General features: G+C 40.8%; 1 protein-coding gene across 1 annotated transcript; it reads right to left on the reverse strand.

Annotated features, from left to right (window-relative positions):
• Positions 1 to 1,088: 1,088 nt before the first annotated feature.
• On the reverse strand, positions 1,089 to 21,130 carry c8h12orf56 (chromosome 8 C12orf56 homolog). The gene is made up of 14 exons (XM_075472567.1): positions 20,879 to 21,130; positions 13,234 to 13,420; positions 12,525 to 12,540; positions 8,396 to 8,576; positions 7,780 to 7,935; positions 7,615 to 7,691; positions 7,335 to 7,479; positions 7,093 to 7,178; positions 4,483 to 4,572; positions 4,042 to 4,123; positions 3,888 to 3,962; positions 2,942 to 3,019; positions 2,687 to 2,868; positions 1,089 to 1,876 (listed from the first exon to the last, which is right to left on the reverse strand). The coding sequence occupies exons 1-14, from the start codon at positions 21,128 to 21,130 to the stop codon at positions 1,765 to 1,767; spliced, it is 1,719 nt and encodes a 572-aa protein (XP_075328682.1). The 3' UTR covers positions 1,089 to 1,764.
• Positions 21,131 to 22,714: the final 1,584 nt, after the last annotated feature.

Consider the following 22,714-nt stretch of genomic DNA (forward strand, 5'->3'; position numbering starts at 1 on the left):
ATCCAGGGGCCTTATCAAATGCCCGAAGCACCACACCTGACTCCTTTTTATGTAATGTTAGCTTAATAATGTGAACAGTATAGGGCATTTTTTCTGAAATCTGCCTTCTGAAGGGCAGACTTGTGAGCTTTTGCACTAGAGCATCTTTTGTGTGTTGTGCTTATGATAAATAATTTATAAAACCTTAAATTTAATAAGGGGAAAAAAATCAATGAAAATAACTGTTCCAGGCTGTCCAAGACCTGAGCTTTTGGCTCTTAGGAACAACTTTTCTATCATTTTACCTAAGGTTTTGGAATTTTAGCCTTGTTCAGTAACACGTTGCACTTTGAATGACAAAAACACAGGGAAACATTATGTTTTCCCCTTTAAAACTCCTCTGTGACTTCTTAAGGAAAAATATGCTAACAAAAGTTAGCCTGACGGTGAAGCCGAGCCTTCAGAGTAGTCTGATATCAGAAAACATCATTTATTTATACTGAAAAAGACCTCCAGTTAAATGATTAAAACTCTTTTCATTCAACATTCCCCTTGTGAAACTGTGATTGAGTTGTGTTGATGGATACAAAAGTTTCTCAAGATCTTTTAGTTGGGCAATGATTGAGCTCATTATTTTCATTGATGAATTGCTCAGAAATAATGAACCCACTGGAACTGATCAATGGTCTCAATGAGGACTCAGTTTTTACAGTTGATGTCTGCTCAGATTTTTCTATATGTACTGTATATCTTTTAAGATTTGATTGAAGTAAAAATAAAATGTCAATTGCTGTCAACATGTTGCAGTCGAAACTAGGTGGGTTTGTGTCACTTTGCTGTTGAAAAATGTAATGCAATGTAAAAATCTTTAGAAACAATAGTTCAGCTTAATTTTCACTATATGACTATTTCAATAGTTCACATTCAACATATATGCATCTATACCTGAAATATAACCTCAAAGTATATTGACCTGGTCAATAAGTTTTTATACTATAAAGATCGTGTACAGCCGAAGACAGACGTTAAATAACCATACAGAAACATTCATAGAATCATGAGTCTTTATTGCTCTGTTAAAGACACACCCATTTTTATAAGTCCTTAAGGCTTGTGTCCACATAATGCTTTTTTCTGTGCACCAAGTACATTTTTAGCCAGTGAGTAGAAAAAGCCCAGCTTCTTTTTTTCAGAGTGCTCCGCCTTTTTTGTGCAGCCACTCTATGTACACAGAGCTGAGGATACAGGAACGTTTCAGGAAGGCCATTCATATGGGCAGAAGCCGTCACCCTGGTGACCAGGCAAAGCAGATGGTTAACTTGTTCATGGTATGTCTGCCTATTCCAAGCAAGAGGCTCTGACGTGTCAGACAAATTTATGAGAACAAAGAAAGCCCAAATGCAGGAGTAGCCTGTTAATAATGTGATGGTGATAAAACATGTGGAAGCGGACAGTGGAGCACAGAGACGCTCTGCAGGGCCAATAGTCTCTGAATGTTGTGCTCTTGCACTGCGAACCATATGAAAAACGTTCTGCTTATAACTGTTCCTTAATAAACCTAAAATAGGTCCCTAAGACTGAAGTAGGACAAGCTCTTTTGTTTGCCTCCAATTGTAAAATAAATTAAAAAAAAAAAAAACTTTTTGGGCAAAGAAGCTTCAAAGCAAGCACTTCCAAGTACCGACGTCAGAGGAAGGAGATAAGTGGACATGGGCCCTTAATCTTTCAGCAGCAGTGAACATACAAACTTCAGTGGGGCAGTGAGTAACAAGAGTTAGTGTTCGATTATCCGAGCAGAATGCGAGTCTGAATATGCTCGACCAGTCGAAGAGTCGGTCGGCTGATGGGATACTGAGGCGGCAGCTTCTCCTCAGCACATGAAGGCTTCACAAAGTATCTGGAGGACAGAAACGGGAAATCCTTCACTTTAGATACCCAACAGAGAGAAGTAATCTTCAGTCAGTCCAAGCTATGGTGCATGATCTTAAAATCTTAAAATCTTAAAATCTTTACTTTGGCTTCCAGTCAGTCACAGAATAGATTTTAAAAGCCTGCTGATGGTTTACAAATCCCAGAACGGTTTAGGCCCAAAATACATCTGTGATATGTTCAGAGAATAAAAACCCAGCAGAGCTCTTAGGTCCAAGGACTCAGGTCAGCTGGTCCAGTCCAGAGTCAAGACTAAACATGGAGAAGCAGCATTTAGCTGTTATGCTGCAAACAAGTGGAACAAACCGCCAGTGGAGATTAAACTTTCACCAAATGGAGACATTTTTAAATCCAGGTTAAAGACATTTCTGTTCTCATGTGTCTATGCATGAAATATCTTTTAACTTATCTAGACTGTTGCCTGTTTTGAAATTCATTTAAATGATTTTATTTGTTTCTGTTTATATTCTTTTATGTATTTTTAATGCTTCTTGCACTCCCTGCTGCAATGTTTTTACTTTTATGTAAAGCACTTTGAACTGTTTGTACATGAAATGTGCTATATAAATAAATTTGATTTGATTTGATCTTTACTGGTAAAGTAGATGAAACACTGCAATAAATCAGAGGCGTACTGTAAGATAAGTAAAAAAATTCCCTTTTTTCCATCTATTTTATTTTATTCATCCATTCTGGCCCTGAAAGGTTCATCATTCTGTCTAATAAATGATGAACCGACGGTCATCATCTTGCTTAGAGAAGAAGCAGAGCAGCAAACCTGAACTCTTCTCTGAAGTGAGACCGCAGATGTTGAGCCAGCTGGTTGTTGTACTGCAGACAGGCCAGCAGGAGGCGACAGCGCTGGAACAGCACAACGGACTGAGCCGGGCTCAGGAGTGACTCCTGCAGGTCCGACAGAACCAGCACCACCCGCTGGGCTTGGTAACCAATGAAGGAAAGCTGCAGGGGCCAGATCCAGGTGAGTGAGTGACTTATTTTACAGATTTGAATAGAAAGCACAGAGTGTGTTTACCAGGTGAGGATGAGGCTGCAGGACTCTGAGGGTCCAACCGACAGACAGAAAGTTGTCAGCAGAGAAACACCTGCTGGTCTAAAACACACAAAGAATATTTTAAAAAAAGAAAAAGTCTCAAGGCACCAGATGTGAATAGATTACTTATTGGCACTAACTGATACATATTGTCACTGTTGATTTGTTCACTTGGTAATCTTGGTTGTAAATGTCAAAAAACAATCAAAACTCTTCATAATTTCCAATTTCTAATTGTTTTTTAGCCTCAATGTATAAATTACAAAGAGTACATTTCATGAATTCTTATCCATATAATGAATCTCACATAGTCGAGCTACAAATGAAAGCATTTAAGTCGACCAAAGGATGCGGGGAAGCATCTCTTTCTCTTGTCTTTTCAGTGTCTAACGCACTGTTGATATTTCTGCCCAGATGCAGCAGGTGGGCCATTTTCTCTCTGCTGGTTCTTGGTGTCTGGTGGGTGTATAAAAGCCTGTCCGGTAATTTAACCAGGATGGGTGTTTGATGAAGGAGGAGGACAGGAGAAACTGAAAAAACTGAAAGAGGTTGGACCTTTGATAATTGATGAGTTTCACCGAGGAAATCTTTGAGAAATGCACTTTTTTTTTTAACATCTGTAAATCTGTTTTGTCCAGTTGTGCTGTAAGAAATCGTGTGCAGTATCCACTGACACTGACTAATCACTTTTAGTTTTCAGGTATTTGTCTGAACCAAGCTGTTGACTGCTACAATCAGAGACGGCTAAAAAAAACAACACAGAATTTAAACTGATGGAAGTAATCCCCCTCAACCTCTGGGATATTTTATTTACAACCAAAATCTGACCTCTTATACCTGACATTTGCTAAATAAATATATCCGACTTATTGGCAAGTGAGACGCGCCCTGTCTCTATCATGCTTATCTTTTCTGTATCAGAACTCACCTCTTGGCCTAAAAGCAGAAGTTCAAAGAGCAGAGCGCAGGCGGCATCCAGATACTCTGTCAGTAAGGCCTGAAGCTGACAGGGACAAAGGTAGAAGAGCATAAAAACATATTCTAACGCATGGTGTTCATGATGGCAGCAGACGGCAGCTCACCTCGGACTCCACCGGGGCTCCTCGGCTGTGTGCTTGTGGATCACATATCAAGGCGAGCAACATTCTTGAGGCCAGAGCTCCTCTGCGACAGAATTACAGCAGAAAGTCAGTTTTCTAATTCTCATTAGAAATATTTTACTCGTGTTAAAATATGACCAATAGACATTTGATGCTCAGTTCTGCAGCAGTTACTTTCATTGTTGCCCTCAACTTTGTATTTGTTGAATATTTGTCACCTTCTAGTTTCCCAAAGTGCTATTTTTCTCATTCTACAGGGAAACTCCACACATTTTTTAAAATTAAAATTCTTTATACAGTAAGGATCATGTAAACAAATATTAGATAAATTTTTTAAAGTTTCATTAAAGCACCTAGGAAACAGAGAAAAATATGAAATGAAGCATGCAGCGTTACGTTTCCGCAGACAGGTGAGATGCTTACTTTTTGGCAGAGAGCAGGCTCATTCTGGCCGCCTCGACCTCCGTCTCTCTGAACATGATGGCGAGAGTCTGGACGATCAGAATGCTGAGTCTGAAAAGGAACAATTACACGGAACAACTCAGTCAAGGTGTAATCAGACAGGAGCTCAACAAACAGTGTTTTTGGAATGGGGACTTTTAAGTTTAAATATGACCTTTTCTTAACTTAAACGTAAACTCATCCTGACGTAGTCCTCTGGTCTGGACTTGAAACCGAGGCTTTAAAGTGGAAATACCAGTGGATCCTGGCTCCAGCAGACTTCAATTGAAAAACTAAATCCTTTTGGCATTATAGTGTAAATAGCTATATGGACTCTTCTTGATCTGTGTACTGCAGGTCATTTTCAAGTTAAGAAAATAGATATTTTTGTCCATTTAGGTTTTAATATTTGCTCTGCATGGCTAGGATGAAAGTGAGCATGGTTTTCAACGTGGACATGGAAAACGATGGATTTTTTGTGGACTTTTGAGTATTTTGGGATCTTGTTCACAATTGAGGGCAAGTTGGAGGATGGACAGACGAAATGGGACTTTGTCAGCAGCTGGTCCATCTTCGTTCCAACCTTTAGGTGTGGTCATGAGATCTGTGTAGTGACTGAAAGAATGAGGTTGCAGATACGAGTGGCTGAAATGAGTTTCCTTCAGAGGGTGGTTGGTGGTTGGGATTGGCATCTTTTGTCGGGTGATTGGCATAACAATTGGGACCGTATTTGACACGCTCGCACGTCCACCGCACACACTTGCGAACCTACGATTTTTTTGACCGAATGTTATCACATGACCGAAATAGGAAGCCACAAATCATGTGACTTTCAAACTGAAAATGGCGATGTATGTGCGCTATTCCCATTGGCTGTTTAAATAATCCTGCGCGATGACATCGGAACAGAGACCGCACACACATACGATTGTATTCGGCACAAGGAAAATCCGTACGGAAATATCAAACATGTTTGATTTGATCCGATGAAACGACAAAATCGTTTGTCGGCTGCTACCGCACACCTTTACGATTCCCATGCGAAGTCATCGGGCCGACAAAATCGTACACGAATCATAAAGGTGTGCGCCGGCCTTAACTGGGAGGAGGTCCAGGGGCAGACTCAGAACTCACAGGCGGGATTATATATCCCACCTGACCTGGGAATATTCTGGATCCCACAGGAGGAGCTGGAGAGTGTCTCTGGGGAGAGGGATGTCTGGGTTTCCCTCCTAAACATGGATGGATGGATAGATGACCTAAAGCCAAATTCAAGGCTTCAATCAGCAATAGGTGAAATCACTATGGCTACACAGTCTATGACTCCAACCTTCTCCTAACCTAAACGTAACTTAAATCCTAATTTTACCCTAGTCTAAATATGACTTTACCCTTACCTTAGGGGTGGGCGATATGGAAAAAATGTTGTATCACGATTTTTTTTGCATAAAATCACGATTTCGATTTTTTATCACGATCTTCCATCCAAAAAAAAAAAAAAAAAAAAGACCAATTACAGTAGAGTTAAGTCGACATGCTGAACCACAGAAGAGCTAAGGAGTAAAAGAAAGAATTTGGCAATCAACACATTGTAATTCAACTGTAACCCAATTCAAGATGAAAAATAATGATCTAATTAATGACATCTGACACAATGAGAGTGAAGCAACCGGAAATAGAAAAACTAACCAATGATGACGACTTGACTCCACCTCATGATGCCATTTAGCAACAGATGAGCAACGCTGCATGTTCATTTACTGCAGCCACAGTCACGCACTCCCATCACCAGAGCGCCCTGAAGGAATACTTTTCAACTGTGTAATGTTTGTCACGGTCGCGGTGCATCCCTTTTCTCTTGCACCGTAGTTAGCTTACGAGCTAGCGGTTTCCTCATCCGACCCGAGAGTGCTGCTGTGGCCGTGAGTTTCGCCCGTGCGCCGCTATGGATGTGCTGTGGATGGTGCCGCTGCTGCTGTTCCCATTCCTGATGTGGACCAGCAGCAGTGGGTTAGGGTAGAAGAAACCCCGAACCAATTCCAAATTACAGAGGTGGATTTCCTCTTCTTCACCAGCTCGTCGGCTTGGCTTTCAGTCATGGCTGTCCATGCGTTTTCTAAGTTTTTACAAACACAACATGCAGGTGTGTAAGAAAGTGTCACGACGCACAGTTCGCTATGATTGGTCGGTTAAGGACGCCCTACGTCTGCCGCATCTGCGGGAACCAGCATTAAAAAAAATAAAACTTTGCCCTGATTGGCAAAGGCGATCTATACGGTTTCTCTAATTTGGTAGATCGCCTGCGATTCTCCACTCTTCCTCGCCCGTCACGATTTTATATCGTCAGATCGCGCACCCCTACCTTACCTACATATCAATCTCATCCTAAACTAAATTTAACCTCATGATCTTAAAATAAACCTAACCTAGTTCTAACCTAAAGTTAGCCCTTAATCACCCTGGAGATTACTGATTTTGCTTATCAGCACTTATGTTTGACCCTTGACGAAGTCTCCAACACGACCGTGTTAACATATTTACTGTATGTCCTGACAACACGAATCCCACCTACACACTCTGAGTGTTTCTTACAGTAGTTGATCTTCTGTGTAAGCTCCACTGAGGCCTTGAAGACAATCCTCCAGAGTCTGAACCAGGAAAGCACACACTTCACTGGACTGAAACACACAAAAACACAACCTCTTCACTCAACAGAAACCATCTGACGCCATCTCCTGTTATTCATCTGGATTCAGGGTCTCATGCCACAGGAAATCATAACACATGTCAGTCCTCAACATTATCTGGAAAGACCTTAATAGGGAACACCTCACCCTCCAGAAGAGTCTGCGCAGCAGGATGTAGCGGTGAGCAGATGTTCTCAGCTCCTGCAGCAGCAGGTACAAGCTCTCCGTGCTGATGCCATCCTGCAGAAGCTCCGAGCTCAGCTGGCCAAACAGGTGAGCCGTCCTCTCCACACTGCACAAGCACAAACTTTATTAAATGTTTTCTCACAACTACACCAACACAGATTGAGCCTGACTGAGTCATTTTTTTCACCGGACAAATTGTAAACTGTCTCTAATGTTCGATCAGTCCGAGGAGTTTTGTTACCTGATGGTAGGAGCCAAGGCGTCAGCTGAGCCAGTACACCTTCTTCTGTAGAGTGGATCCAACATCAGAGTGGACTTCTGAACCAACACACATGTAAATGTAAGACAACGAGTGGTGCAAAGCCAACCAGGCTGATTCTCTAAGCGTGACTGCGTCTTCACTCACAATAATGAAGCTGTTCCACGAACTGTGCATATGAAGGTAAAGTCTGGATGTCTCGGAAACTGCGTAAAGATGCAGCTCCGCCTCTTTCTCCTCCACCATGTTCACGCCATCTCGTCTCAGCAGACGCGACAGAACTGAGCCGATCCTTTGTGTCACCTGGAACGTCGCACCAGCACATGACGGGTTAATTAAAGCAATCTCATAATAAGGGCTTTCAGGAGTTGTGCCGATAAAACATCTTTCATTTGAACCTTTATTTAACAGAAAAGGTGCCAAAGAAATGATTTTCAGCTTCATTTCCACTTTATTAGATTAAGAAAATCAAAAAAACTTGTTAGACAGGTAAAGAACAAAGGAAAAGTTTATAGAATCTACAGTAAGATTCTGCAATAATCAGATTAACTGGTAACAGGTGAGGATTGCAGTTATTGCTATTTTTTAGAAAAAAAAAATCCCACCTTTTCAGGAAAATAAGTTTGTAATGAATTAATGTGTTAAAAGCTCATCACAACAGGCTGGAGTCCTTAAACATCCTCAACTAGATTGGCTATGTTTTTTTAATTCCCTCTAATTGCTTCATTATCAAAGAGCCTTTATGTTACAAACCCACCCGTACCTGTCTGCTCTCCAGTGTCTTCAGGCTTTCTTCTGAGAGTGGAGGAGAGCTGGGTGGAGTGGAGGGGGAGTAAAAAGACGGAGGATGCGGGACCCTCGGGAGGCCCAGCGACTGCGAGTTTGGGCAGGAAGCAGAACGAGTGGACTTCAGCACTGGGGGGAGCTCCTCCCTCATCCACTGACTGAGGCAAACAGAATAGAAGGTGGCACGAGGTTTATTTGTCTGTTATTCCAGCCTGGATCCACTGGTTTTCCCTGTTTGTGATGAATTCATGTAGTATCTTTGGGTCCAGCTGCCGCCAGTCGTGCTAATATAATTAACCCCATTTTCCTCTGAAGGCCTCTCTGTTCAAGATCTAACAGAGCTTTTTTTTCATCTGCAGCTGCATGTTCATTTTGTCTTTTCAACACAGCGTATGCTGAAGGTTTGTCAAACGCTAGAGATGGTGTGTTTAATTACGTCCCAGCGGCGAAGCAGATTAGCATGAGACAGCGCTTACACTTTCTGCTGTTTACATCAGTCTTTTTTGCCTGCAACTAGGCAACAGTTCGGAGTTTGGTGATAGTAAATATGTTTGCATTTCCTTCCTCTCGTCTCTTGACAGTCAACGGTTTCCTGATTGATGCTCAGAGGAATTCAAGAAGTGTTATAATCCCGGTGATGCCAGTGAGTAAGAAAGCAAAGAGCGATGTGGATATAAATCTATGGCAGTTAGGAGGCATGTGACAGGAAGCCCTTATTCGTACATTCTGTGCATTTACAATGATATCACTTGTAAATCTGGATACATAAACAAGTTTGCTGAGCATGTTGATTTATAAAGCCCCATCTTAACATTTCTGCACTACAAAACTACAACTACTGATCCAAGATGCAGATCCCAGGTTACAAGTTTATCTTAATAGTCAAAGTTTTGACTCACTGTCACAGACTCTCCTGTGACTTTAAATGTCTTGTATTCATTCTTCAACTAGCGAACTGAAGCCTAATTTGAAGCCTAGATATATATAAATATTTATGATTCATGAGCTTGTCTGATGCATGTATACAAAGTCATGTCAAAAAGAAAGCACACCCTTTTTTCAATTCGGAGGTTTTCATATAAGAGAACATTAAAAAAATTCATCTGCTGCTTAGAGGTCCTAAATTTAGGTAAATTTAGGACGCTATCAGCCTCTCACATGGTTGTGGAGGAATCTTGGCACACTCTTCTTTCCAACGTTGCTTCAGCTCATTGAGGTTTGCAGTAAGAAATGTAACCAGCGGCTGACTTGCTACTTTTGGATGCCTTAGTGCGTCAGGCTCTTGGAAGAGACCGTGTAGATACCCATGTGGAGACGGGCGAATGGCTAACATGGACTGTGCTGCAACAAATATCAGTGTTGTGCGTGAACGAGTTCAACGCACAACACGCGAAGAACGCGTTCATTGAACACGCTCATTTTTTCTTGAACGCTGAACTGAACGCAACACATTTTTTAATAAAGAACTTGAACGTGAATTAGTTCACATTATGTGTCATGAACGGCAGACATCACTGTAAACGAACGTTGGAATTTGTTTTCCATTGAAAACCAGACAGAAATGGTTTTGACATTGTGTGCACAATGCATTGCGGGCAACGTAGTGTCCGGCTGAGAATAGTTGAATAACATACTGGCTTCCGCACGACGTTACCCGTGAATTGCAGCAGAGCGGGGTAGGCATAGCAACGCCGCGTAGCAGGCAACGACGAGAACGCGGAGGGCTGGAGGAGCGAGAGAGAGAGAGATTCTGTACTGCTGCAAGTTTCATCACCTGGTAAGAAACCCACAATTGCAGTGTCATGAGCAAATGTCTACAATGAGCAGTTTCAAAGAACGTATAGTGATTTCTAGCTCGTAGTGTGAAAAAAAGTATTTATTTGAATATCTCACGAAAAAAGTAAAATTACCTGAACTTTGAACTAGTTCAGAAAAGCTGTGAACTGGCACAACACTGACAAATATGCAGCTTGCTAAAGCCATAACTCCAGAGAGAAACACACCGATCGAACCCAATTCCACCACACGTCCAGGTCATCACCACCCTTGGATTTTTGGCCACGAGAACCTTTGGAGTCCTGCGCTCCCCTTGGTCATCAAAACTCTCATCAGTTTATCACCCATGATACATCAAATTCCCATATACTGCTGTCGTTTTGTGCAAAAATTTCAGCATCATTATGAGGTATAATGTATATTTATTTATGTTTGCTTCAAAGTAATTAAATATACAATCCATTAGTCAAGCAAACTTGATTTGAATAACAGCTGACTATTTTACGAAACTCCTACGACAGGTCTGGATCACTCGTAAATTCGGTTCGTACCTGAAAGAAAACGTAAAATACGAAAAGATTGGTGAATGCGCAAATTCTCTTAAATCACTCGTACGGACGATTTAAGAACAAATCTGTGCGTACGAACGGTTCTTGCATGAGGCCCATTGTTCCAGAAGTCTTGTGGTTTGTTCAAATGCAGCTTTGCAAACCTAAGCTGTGCTGCCATGTTCTTTTTAGAGAGAAGAGGCTTTCTCCTGCAGCCCTTCCACACAAGCCATGCTTGTCCAGTCTTTTTCTAATTGTGCTGTCATGAACTTTAACATTTAACATGCTAACTGAGGCCTGTAGAGTCTGAGATGTAGCTCTTGGGTTTTTGACCTTGGGGTGAACTTGCTGGGACGTCCACTCCTGGGAAAATTGACAGCTGTCCTGAATGTTTTCCACTTGTGAATAATCTTTCTCTCTGTAGAATGATGGACTCCAGATAGTTTGGAAATGGCCTTATAACCCTTCCCAGATTGATGGGCAGCAGCGATTGCTTTTCTAAGATCATTGCTGATGTCTTTCCTCCTTGGCATTGTGTTAACACACACCTGAATGCTGCAGAGCAGCAAACTGACAAAACTTCTGCTTTTATAGAGGTTCTCAGACTCACTGATTATCAATCGAGTGCATTTGATTCCTGTGGAGCAGTAAGGGTGAACTTAATTTTTCCACACACTGCTTCTGCAGTTTGTCTTAGCTTTTGTGAAACAATGACTCTGTGCAATATTTAATGTGTTGTTCATCTGAGGTTGTATTTTCTAACTTTTAAGAACTGTTAGGGACCAGATTATTGTTGTTTATTTTGTCATGTCCTGATATATAAAACCTTAGAATTGAAAAAGGGTGTTGAATATGACATACATTTTATTTAGTGTTTTCTCCCTAATTAATTCCTGTGGAGATTAGTATGGGTTTGAGGAGACTGACATATATATATATAAGTATATATATATATATATATATTTTTTTTTTTTTCTAAATACTCAGTACTTCATTATGATGCTGTGGTGGTGGCATTTAGACAGTGTTAATGAGGTAAATTTGTTCTGCATGTGTAAATAAGTCATGAGCCACCCAAGACACTGTTGAGGCTTAAATAATACTCCGGCAGTGACACAGCTTCCATTTAACACAGTTAACAAAGCCCCCATACACAAAAAAAGGCAGACATTTTTACTTCTAACTCTGAAACTTAAACTCTCCACCATGTGGCTCTCCTGCAGCCCTGCAGACGGGAACAGCTGTAAAGCTTTTACAGCTCACAGTTTGTCTGTCTCCCTGACTTCAACACACAAACTCCGCTGGACAAAGAGGAAATGGAGAAAGCAAATTCAGACACATAAAGTTTCATTACGAGGGGCAGCTGAAAGCCTCGCCCTTCCTCTCATTAACTCCCTGAAACTAAATGTGGAGGAATACGGTGAGGCCACAGAAGAATGGATTGTGGTGTAGGTTAGATCACCTTGTGGTGTCAGCTTACTCCTCTACGCTGGTTAAAAAGTAAAAGCAACCACAGCCTGTCTCAGCTTCGCTTCGTGGAACATCTGACAAACAGGAGAAATGAATATGTGTGTGCACTGCAATACCGAAGATGTGGGGACATATCTGTTTACACAATGTCCTTTTAAGGAACGTTTGACCCATAAAGTCACTCAATAAATCGTAGAATGAAGAGTTACTTCGAGGTTAGAGTAAATACAAATTATTGTTAAGTTAAAATTTGAATGTATGTCAGTATAATGTCCTTGAAGTGATGAAAATGTGGGCTGTGTGTGTGCTCACCTTTCTGCAGGATATCCTGTGGGGGAGACAGAGACACAGGGCGGTTAGGATTACAGGTAAAGATTTCAGCACAAAGAAAGACACGACCTCACTGTCTTTCCTTACATGGATCAGATCACTGATTTTCCACTGCGATAAAACTCAACAGCTGAAATAAGGTTAAACTTTCACCTAAATTAATTCATTTACTGATGCCGTCAGGTGAAAATATTCCAAAGCAGCACTGAACAAGAAATCTCACCAACCCTTGTCAATTGTCATTGTGTAAAAACAATGAAACAATAGTTTAGCAGCTCTTAAATGGCAGTGAGGCTAGATACAACAAAAAAAAAAATGGCAAAACGAGAAGAGAGCTGGCCCGCTGCGTGTGGACGCGCTGCCATCTTGTCTGATATGTTTCGTTAATTAGCATACAACCATTATTGCATTCAAGGCCTGCAAAACACTTCAAAAAGAAGTTGGGAAGATGAAAAATGTAGCGCTCCTAATAAAGTTAAAAAAGAAATTAAATATCAAATTAAATATAAAAGTCAAAATAAATGTAAGAATCACATTCCAAAATAAATAATAGATCAAATTAAAGAATAATTGCAGTGATTTATGACATTTTTAATTTGTTTTTCCGTTTTTTTTTTTTAGTTCTTAGATTATCATCAAAAGATAATCTTAAAACAAACAAAAACAAGGAAGCACACACAGTAGCTTCTACCTTGTAAGGTGTGTGTTATCGCGGGGCAGTGGCTGGCTCTGCGAGAGGGCAGGGCGACAGGAGGAAGTCCCTCTCCCTCGTTTCTTCTTGACCGATCACGTCCCTTTCCTGCAGCAACGTAGATGATTCGTATGTGTTGACAGCGTTCCCTGTCCTTCGAACTGAGGAAGTCTGGGAGGTCATTTACCTGAACAGGTATAACCGAGAGAAAGATTGGGCCGACAGAAACAGGACGTATTAAAATAAATATATACAGCAGAAAATATACAACAATCGGCTATTACATTATTACCATTGACAGGTGAAGTGAAAAACATTTGATTTTTACAACTATGATAAGACACAGATTGTGATGGATTATGTGGGAGGTTCCTGTTCTGCAGTGATTAGGATTTACCAAAAGTATTCCAAGGAAGGAAAACCAGCAACAGGGTCGTAGTCAGCCAAAGTTAGCCGAGTCATGTGTGGGGTGAAGGCTGGTTCGTGTTACAGGAGCTGCTGTTGCTCATACTGTTAAAAGGTTCATGCTGGTTTTAACAGATTGTTTCAGATCCCAAAGGATGTTACTGTGACACTACTTCCCAAACACTGCTGCTGATGGTGCTCCCTGATGGTGGTAGCCTCTTTCAGGACGATAATGCACCTTGCTACACTGCTGAATTGATGACAGCAGCTGACAGAATGGTGTGTCACAAACAACCCGAGCCTCAACACCAAAAAAAACCCAAGGGGGTGGTCATTGACTACAGGAGGCATAAAGCTGGCACTGCCCCTCTCCACATCAATGGACTTAAATTTCTGGGTATTCACATATCTGAAGACCTCTCCTGGTCAGCAAACACTTCAGGCCCAGCAGCGTATCATTTCTTAATCGTACTAAAAAAAGAACTAACTTTGAGGAAAGGCTGCTTGTGTCATTCTACCAAGCGACCATCGAGAGTGTGCTGGTGTACTCCATCAATGGGTGGTTGACAAGCTGCACAGCAGCTGACAAAAAGAAACTCCAAAGGCTGATAAAATCGGCTCACAGGACGCATCAGAGGGTAAGAAAATGTTCATAAATAATATTGCTAGTATGGGATGTCATACATTTTCATGTCAAAAGAGGCGAACTATCCCTTTAATCTGTCGGTCGGATCACGGGGGGGCTGGAGCCTAGCCCAGCAGTCATCGGGCGAGAGGCAGGGTACACCCTGGACAAGTCTACTGCAGCAATACTTATGATTATCTATTTAAACCCGCCTTGTCTCTCCCCTCCATTCTACTCAATTCTAACCCCTTCTTTTTACCCATTTATCATTCCCTGATTTGAACATGTTCTGTCCCAGTGTTCTATTCATTTGTATGTCTTTTTATGCAACTATTGTTTTAGTTTGAATGCAATGTAATCTCGTTGTATAGGTGTTTTTACAATGACAATAAAGACCATCTTATCTTATCTTAAAACACACATCACATAACATAACTGTCCAATTGAATACTGTAACACCATTGAGAACTCACTTTGTAATTCCTCTGTCAGACATCGGCTCCATAAACTCTGGACTTCACTGTCGCTCCAATCCTGTGTTAGTTAAGTTTTTTCCATCACCATAAGATGTCCCCTCTAAACGATCTAAAGCTGCTGCCAGCTTGGTGACAGATACCACAGCAGACCCTCAGAGGCCAAATGGAGTCTCAATGAATCAGGGATGCATGCTGCAAATAAGGGGGACCTACTCAATATTATGTGAGTGGTTTTAATGTTATGGCAAATCAGTACGTAAGAAATTTAAACATAACCAAATGCTTTTCTGGAGACATTCAATCATTTTCAAGCAAAAACTGAAATGAAACAGCAAATATCATCAGATTTCAGCATTAAAAACAGGGCAACTTCTTCTGCAATTTATTACTTGGAACTTAACATTTGTGTTTTTTAAAGCTGCAGTCTGCAACTCTTTTTCAAGCATAATGCCTGGAACTGTCCGGGGATTCGGAAAGTAGTACATTAAATACCCCAATACAAAAAAAAACGAGTTCTCTAGGTCCCCTATATGTCCCGCTAGGTCCCTCCAAAGCCAGCAGGTTTGTTTACAAAATTGCAGACCGGACCGGTAAAAGGTAACCAATCAGGTTACGAGCTGGGCTCTGCTGCCTGTCAATCACCGATTGTGCACGCGTGATACAAGGTAGGCTCGTCCCCACGCTTATTTATCTGGACTATTGAACTTCATTACGGGCTAGTCTACTTACTGTGTCTTCCATGATCACAAATGACAGGTGAGTTGATGAATGAGGAGTCGTGTACGCGCATCTGGCGTGCACGTAGACGTGCACGAGTTCTCATGTGTTTTGAAGGGGCGGGACAGGAAGTTGAATAACTTTTTATTTTTCGGTTAAAAAATGAGCATTTCTTGCATTTTGCGACTACGAAAGTCACCGTTTCCAACTTCAAGCGTTCTGATAGATCATGTAAACTCTTAAAATGCCAAAAATTAGCACTTTACGTATGACAACAACAAATCCTGCAGACTGTAGCTTTAAGGATATGCTTTAACTTTGGTGAAATAAAACAAGACTTTCAGAGATGTCGTAAGGTCTGCATATCCAGGAATCTCTAAAAATGTTTTTTAAAAAGCACACATTTCACTTATTAAACAGATGTCTCTCATTTTTTATGTAGTCCCCTCAACATAACAGTACTAAATATTACTTTACCGTTAACATACTCTTCTTCTGTGTATGTTTTTACCCTCTGCATCTATTTATAAAAGAGCCTATTCGTCTCTGCTGTGTTATGAGCTCAAACTGAAAAGGCTTTCACTCTATATTTTGTTTTCTGTTTACACACTTGTGTCTGTATTCATCAGCAACATGACCAATTTGACAAGGTTTTCACTACCATATAGAACAATTTTAACATTTAGTTTTAGGAAACCTGCAAATGCATTGCAAATTTGAGTATATTTTTAGTTCCTGCCCTTTAAAACATTATGATGTAGAAACCTAGCAGTGTGTGATTAAGATCAGATTTATTGTCATGCATACAGTAATACACACGAAATTTGTCCTCCGCTTTTAACCCATCCAGGTTGGCACCTGGACACACACATGCACAGGGTCACACACTCATGGAGACATACACTGGAGCAGTGGGCAGCGCCCGGGGAGCGGTGCCCTGCTCAAGGGCACCTCAGCCGTGGCAAGGAGGTAGACTGACACCCCTCCAGCTGTCAGTTTCACCAATCTTTTTGAGTAGCAAGAGTGGGAATTGAACCGTCAACCGTCCAGTTATTGGACGAGCCACTCTAACTCTGAGCCACGTCCGCCCATGAATGAGGAAGAAGGAGGCCGCCGGCAAATAAGGAGGGTGTCATTGTTTATATCAGGGTCCCCCCAGGATTTTTCCACTCAAATTTAAGACTTTTTAAGACCTTTTTAAGACCACGTCCAATGAAATTTAAGACCAACTTTGCACCTATTCTGGCATACATTTATGAAATAATGCAAAAGAAATCTGTCAGAATAACAGAATAACACAGGGACAAATAACAATTACTTCTTTTAATAAAGAATAAAGTGATGAATGTCCAGCTGTTTAGTTTTTGTGCTTTTGTTTAGACTTTCGTCAAGCATGACCACATATCCAGACGCCTTATTGACCTGGTCGGTCAGTTGTTTGGTGATGAAAGGGGCCAGACCAAACTTGGTAATATAGGCAGTCTTGTTGCTCCCACATGTGAAAGTAGCCGCAATCTCCGAGTCGGGGAACATCATTTTGAAGAGCTCGCTTATATTTTCATTTGACGTATAGGAGTGGTGGTCCAATATCGTCTTTAGTACCCACGTCACCTCCGCCTTAAGAGTTGGCGTCGAGCCACAAAAATCTCGTATGTTACCTGGCTGTGTGGGCTCGGTGCTGCTGGCAGCCGAGGTGACTGTTGAGGTTGGCGTCGGGTTTGCGGCGCAGAACTGGGCTATGGGTGCCTGCTTCTGTGTAGCTGCTAAGCATGCTAAATGTTTAGCACTCTTCATGTGCGACTCCAAGGCCAAATGACCCATTGTGCCGAGCTTGAATTTTTTTCGGCACAGACGGCACTGAGCCTCACACACATTTCCCGGTACAGCCTGAACCCAGTCATATTTTGATTCATTGAGCCACAGTGGATTAAATCTGCACTTGCCCATCCCAAAGCTGCTGCGCGAGCGACGGCATCGGTGGGTCAGCAGCGTAACTGTGCACGCTCTAGCGTAATGTGGCGATCTAGTAAACTTGGAAATCAGGATTTTCCGACCGCGTAGTTGAAACAGTGCATTAACCCCACCTCATGTCGGAGATCGATAGTTGGAGAGAAAAAAAAAAATCATTTTACAACGCAACATTCCATGTTTTGTTTTTTTGTCAGTGTTTTACTAAGTATACATTTATGTTGTTGAGCTGTACTATCATGCAGATAAGAAAGGGAAAAATTAAGACCTTGGAGAATGAAATTTAAGACTTGTAAACAAAATTTAAGACCTTTTCAAGGCCTTAATTTACGGTTATCAAATTTAAGACTTTTTCAAGTTTTTAAGACCCCGCGGGTACCCTGTATATACTGAGCTTCTGTAGCCCCGACAGAAGATGAGCTGCAGACACAGGTCAAGTCAGGTATTAATCTGGCAGTTAAACACAAGCAGGATTTACTCTGTTAGGACAACGTTAAACCTCTGACATAACAAGCTGTGGAAATGAGAGGCTTAACCGACTCTTAGACGTCTCCGCTGCATACTGCCTGTTATGTAGTGTTCTAAAATGTGGCCCTGAGGATGAACCAACGTTAAGCTTTTGCTGTTGTTGTTTGAGGTCATTCACCTTAAATATGATCTCAGGGTGGCGGTTTTCTAATCAATTAATTAGCATTTAATAAGGCTGTTTGGGGGTGCTTTAGCAGTTTGATGTCTGACACAGTAGCCAAGTCATTTAGAAATGAAAGGTGTTTTACCTGAACACTACCTAGGTAAATAGAGAAGATCAGATTAACATAGTAGCTGATTAAACATTTTAATCAATTTTTTCAAATAAATTATTTGATTATATTTTAGTTATTAACGGCTTGTATAAATTTGAATAATTAACATTTTATCTTTTATCTAATTAACCAAAACTAATTAGATATTGCTGCTTTTCTTTCTGTTGTATTATTGTAAACTGGATATCTTTTGGGGTTTTATTAAGCAAAAGCACTGGCATGAAATTGTAATGGTATTATATTCTATCATTAATTTCCTGTTCCCATGCGGATGTACTTGGACTTTTAGTGTTAAATTACTGAAACCTGATTTTAAGCCCTTAAAAAAGCTCAGTCTTATCCCTCTTTTTTCAGAGGCATGGTAGCCAAAGAATGTGGTTTAATTCAGTGAAAGAAAACCTGGAAGAACTCCACAACAAGGACGCAACCAACTGAACACAATAGTTGAGATGGTTAACTACTGCTGTATAAAGACATACACGGGGAGAACGTGCAAACTCCACACAGAAAGGCCCCAGCCGGGATTCAAACCAGGAACCCTCTTGCAGTTAGGATACGGTCCTAACTAGCACACCATCGTGCACTGTGTTTGAATTCTCCACTAAAGATAGGAGCTCCAATGATTCCTTAAGATCTCATTTAGCAGGAGATACACCAGAGCATCCTTTACGACAGATAGAAGAATTGGATTTTATTGGATTATATTATGATTGCATTACAATGAATCGGATCATTTTTTAGTTACAAACTTAATTACATAAGATTCTTTATCATCTCTGATATGATATATATTAGATCATTTCACGTAACAATGTGATAAGATTGCATTAGATGAAATATCTACGATACTTTTTGTAGAATATCTAATAAACATCTGTAGGTTGAGTGCTGCAGACCCACATCACAACTTTGTGTAAGTGTGGTCGTCTTTTCCTGAGTCCTTAAGAATTATTCCCATCATCTCTCCTTAACCCCATCACGTTGTCCATCGAGGTCAAGGGAAAGAGCTTAGGAAAAGACCGTAAGAGGTAATTCTTTTGACTATTTGAGCAGACTATTATTTCCCAATTTGCGCACTCATATCCTTCATTGCGTCTTTATCCGTCGCACCAGGGATGAGAGCAGAGGATTCAAGGAAACAAAGACGTCTCTGCCGTTGTTTTATTCAGTTATTTCAATCTGACTTGTGACACAGCTGCATCATCTCACCATGGTTTTGTTACTGCTGTATTTCAGTTTTTCTGTCAGATGAACATTAAATGTGTTGCTGACACTTTTAACTCAGGTTTAGTGAAAGATTAACATGTCTTCGGATGTTGCAGATGGCAAAAAGACTTGACCTGATGTGACTTATAGCTCCTCCAGTCAGCGTCCTCCACGCAATTCTTAAAAGATTTCATCATTAAAAATATCTGACTGCGAACATTTTGCAGGTCAGAGGCAGGAGGACGGAGGAGAAAAGAGACTGACATTAGACGAATGACATGAGTTTATTATGTCATAAGATGTCCCCTCTCTAGCCTCTAGCTAGAAAAACCTCTCTAGCTGCAATGCTTTTATTTTAAGTAAATCTCGTTGAATTGTTTTGTACATAAAATGTACTACACAAATAAATTTGACTTGACTTGACTAGCTTAACTCACATCCAGGTTGTTTGTAGAAAGAAATTGAGGAACAGTCCAAATTTATGTGTCAGAGCTTTGTTTTTATGCTCTCCCAATTATCCTGTAAAGACCCCTTTAGGTGAACATTTGGAGGTTAAAATAGAATATCAGAAAAAAGTTAATAACACTATGACAGCATCCCCGGGTCAAAGGTGAAGTCAGTCAATGTTTTGTTTGTCAAAACACCAGTTTAGGACCAAAGAATTACGGTAAATGAATTCTTACATTTTAGAGTCTCCAGCTTTAGCTGTTTTTTTTTTAACTATAAAGATGATTTAAATGACCAGAGAAACGGATGCTAATTGATCAATTAATTGGCTCAATGCTTCAACAGCTTTGATCTGTGACAAAGTGGGATAAAAAAAAAGTACAATATCTCCCTTTTATTCGTGGATATGACTGTAAATCTGCATTAGAGAGAAACATTTAATTACAAGTGGATCAAAGTCAGAACTGAACATGATGTATCTGCTTGTTCCAGCTTCCCCAATATGAATTTATGGTTTGCTTAATTTTCTTTTTTTTAATGTAATCACAGTAAACTGACAATGTTTTTTACGTTTGTTGGACCAAATAAAAAAAGCCTGTGGCCCTAATTTTTTGCCGGCTTAAGACTGACCCAGGTCTAGCTCATGACCTCTGGACAAATGACACTTTTGAGTGCCATAACTAAACAAGAGGTGCCAAAAGTAGCCCCAAAATGTGTCTAATATTAAAGACATGAAGCTGTAGCTGACAATTATTTTCATTATTGACCACTCTCAATGAATGTCATTGATAACAATGAAAAAACGTCTAAAATTTTTGACCAGTCTTGACGTTTTAAAATGTTTACTTCATCAAGAGTTTAAAATACAAACATGCATGACCAAATCCTCGCGTTAGAGAAACGAAAAGACTTACTTGTACACAGTTTAACTTGAAAAAATAAGGAAAAATTGCCGTTTTTAGCTCAACAAACGGCTTCACTTTTCAGTTAAAACTCACCAATTCGATGTCGCGCACGCGCCCGAAGCAAACGGCCACTGTGAGCGTGCGCGGTGGGTACTCAGCCAGATACACACACTCGTCGCTCAGCACCACGTGCATGTACACTCTGTGTATGCTCTCCGACACTACCACACACGGTTCGTAGGCTCGGATTCGCTCGTACACCGCCCGCTCCGTATTCCGCTTCAGGAAGGAGTCCAGCTTGGCGTTCCGGCGGGAGAAGATGGTCCCGGAGCTGATCCGAGCCATGACGGTGTCGGTCTGCAGAGCTTTCCGGTGTTAACTGGAAGGGTTTTCGCTGTTGCAGTCGTTTTCCATCCGTTCAGTTTGTTCTCCACGATCAAAAGCTGCTGGGAAGGTGCGAGGCGTCGGTTCTATAAGAGCAAGCGAACAGGTGAAACTCCGTTAACTCTGCATCAGCGCGCACTGCTCTCCGATTGGTTCCCCGCAATTTAGCACAACGCGTCTGATTGGCTGGAAAATAGAGTTATTTCATAAATCTAAAAAACAACTCAATGGATTCATTTCCACTGTGCATGACAGGCTTAACCTGGACGGCTTTGGGTCAAGGATTTATTTGTTTACCCACTTTGACCTATTTCATCCAAATATGTTTATATTTTAAAATTGATTTATTTATTCACATTTTTGCTTTAAAAAATGTACGGAAAATGTCAAACAACAACAAACAAATGAACACATATTAGGTAAAGAAGAAAAATGTTTTCTGCTGGATATAAAATCATGTATTAGACAGTCATTCTCAGAGGGAAATTATATGCAATGATAATAATGAAATTAGATCTATATTTTAAAAACAAGGTATTCACTGGCATGGGACAGGTTTCCCTTCCATGGAAACCAACGTTTTCCCTTCCATGGAAACCAGGTGTTTTCACCGGGGCACACAGAGTTCACAATAGAAATTTGAATAAAGGCAATAAATGTACAAATTTCCAAATTGTTTAATCGTGTCAGTCATTTTTTCTAAAGGGGAAATGCCCAAAATGTACTTTTTCCAAACTCTAATTTATGCTTTTTGACTTTTTGTCTCACTCAGAAACTCCATTTTTGTGATTTATTTTGGACGGGTTGGACATGACAACATCCTCACTTGGGCTTTAGGAGAAGAAAATTATTTTTTTTCTGACATTTTATACACTAAATAATCGAGAAATCATTGAGAACACTAAAGTTAACTCAATCAAAATTAAAATTACTTTCAGATGTAATTTTTCGGACTATATATTCACACCTTCAGTACTGTGCAAAATCTTAAGCCAATCCTCACTTATTTATATATTGCAGGAAATAGGTGCAGCAAATGAACGAAACAGGTACAAACATACATTTAAATAAAGTATATAAGGCAGAAACAGAGTTTGTACAATTCTAACAAGGTTGAAAGTGAATATCTGCTCTGAGCTCCTTTATTCTCCAACACAGCCTGAACCCTCTCAGACAAGCTTTGTCATTTCTTTAAATAGTCTTCAGGAATAGTTCTGCAGGCTTCCTGAAGGACATCCCAAAGCTCTTCTTTGGATGTTGGCTGCCTTTTGTTCCGTTCTCTGCCAACATGATCCCACACTGCTTCAGTAATGTTGAGCTCCGGGCTCTGGGGAGGATTCATCCCTCCATCAGACCTGTTGCCACTGATTATCAGTCCATTTCTTGTGTCCTTTGGCACAGCTCAGCCTTTTCTCCCCGTTTCCCTTCCTTAAGAACGGCTTCTTGACAGCCACCCTTCCATGGAGCCCATTTCTGATGAGGCTTGGGCCAACAGCAGATGGATCAGCTGAAGGTCTAGATGCATCTCTCAGCTCCTGTGTCAGG

This window comes from Odontesthes bonariensis, chromosome 8 (assembly GCF_027942865.1).
Source record: "Odontesthes bonariensis isolate fOdoBon6 chromosome 8, fOdoBon6.hap1, whole genome shotgun sequence".
Classification (NCBI taxonomy): Eukaryota; Metazoa; Chordata; class Actinopteri; order Atheriniformes; family Atherinopsidae; genus Odontesthes; species Odontesthes bonariensis.

What these genes read in the sequence shown, in the direction of transcription:
- c8h12orf56 (XM_075472567.1), bottom strand. Translation starts at nt 21,130, where the DNA reads ATGGCTCGGATCAGCTCCGGGACCATCTTCTCCCGCCGGAACGCCAAG. An exon ending in TGCGCAGACTCTTCTGGAGG is followed by an intron (nt 7,179 to 7,334) that starts GTGAGGTGTTCC and finishes TGTGTGTTTCAG; the next exon opens with TCCAGTGAAGTGTGTGCTTT. An exon ending in AGCCTGCTCTCTGCCAAAAA is followed by an intron (nt 4,124 to 4,482) that starts GTAAGCATCTCA and finishes ATTCTGTCGCAG; the next exon opens with AGGAGCTCTGGCCTCAAGAA.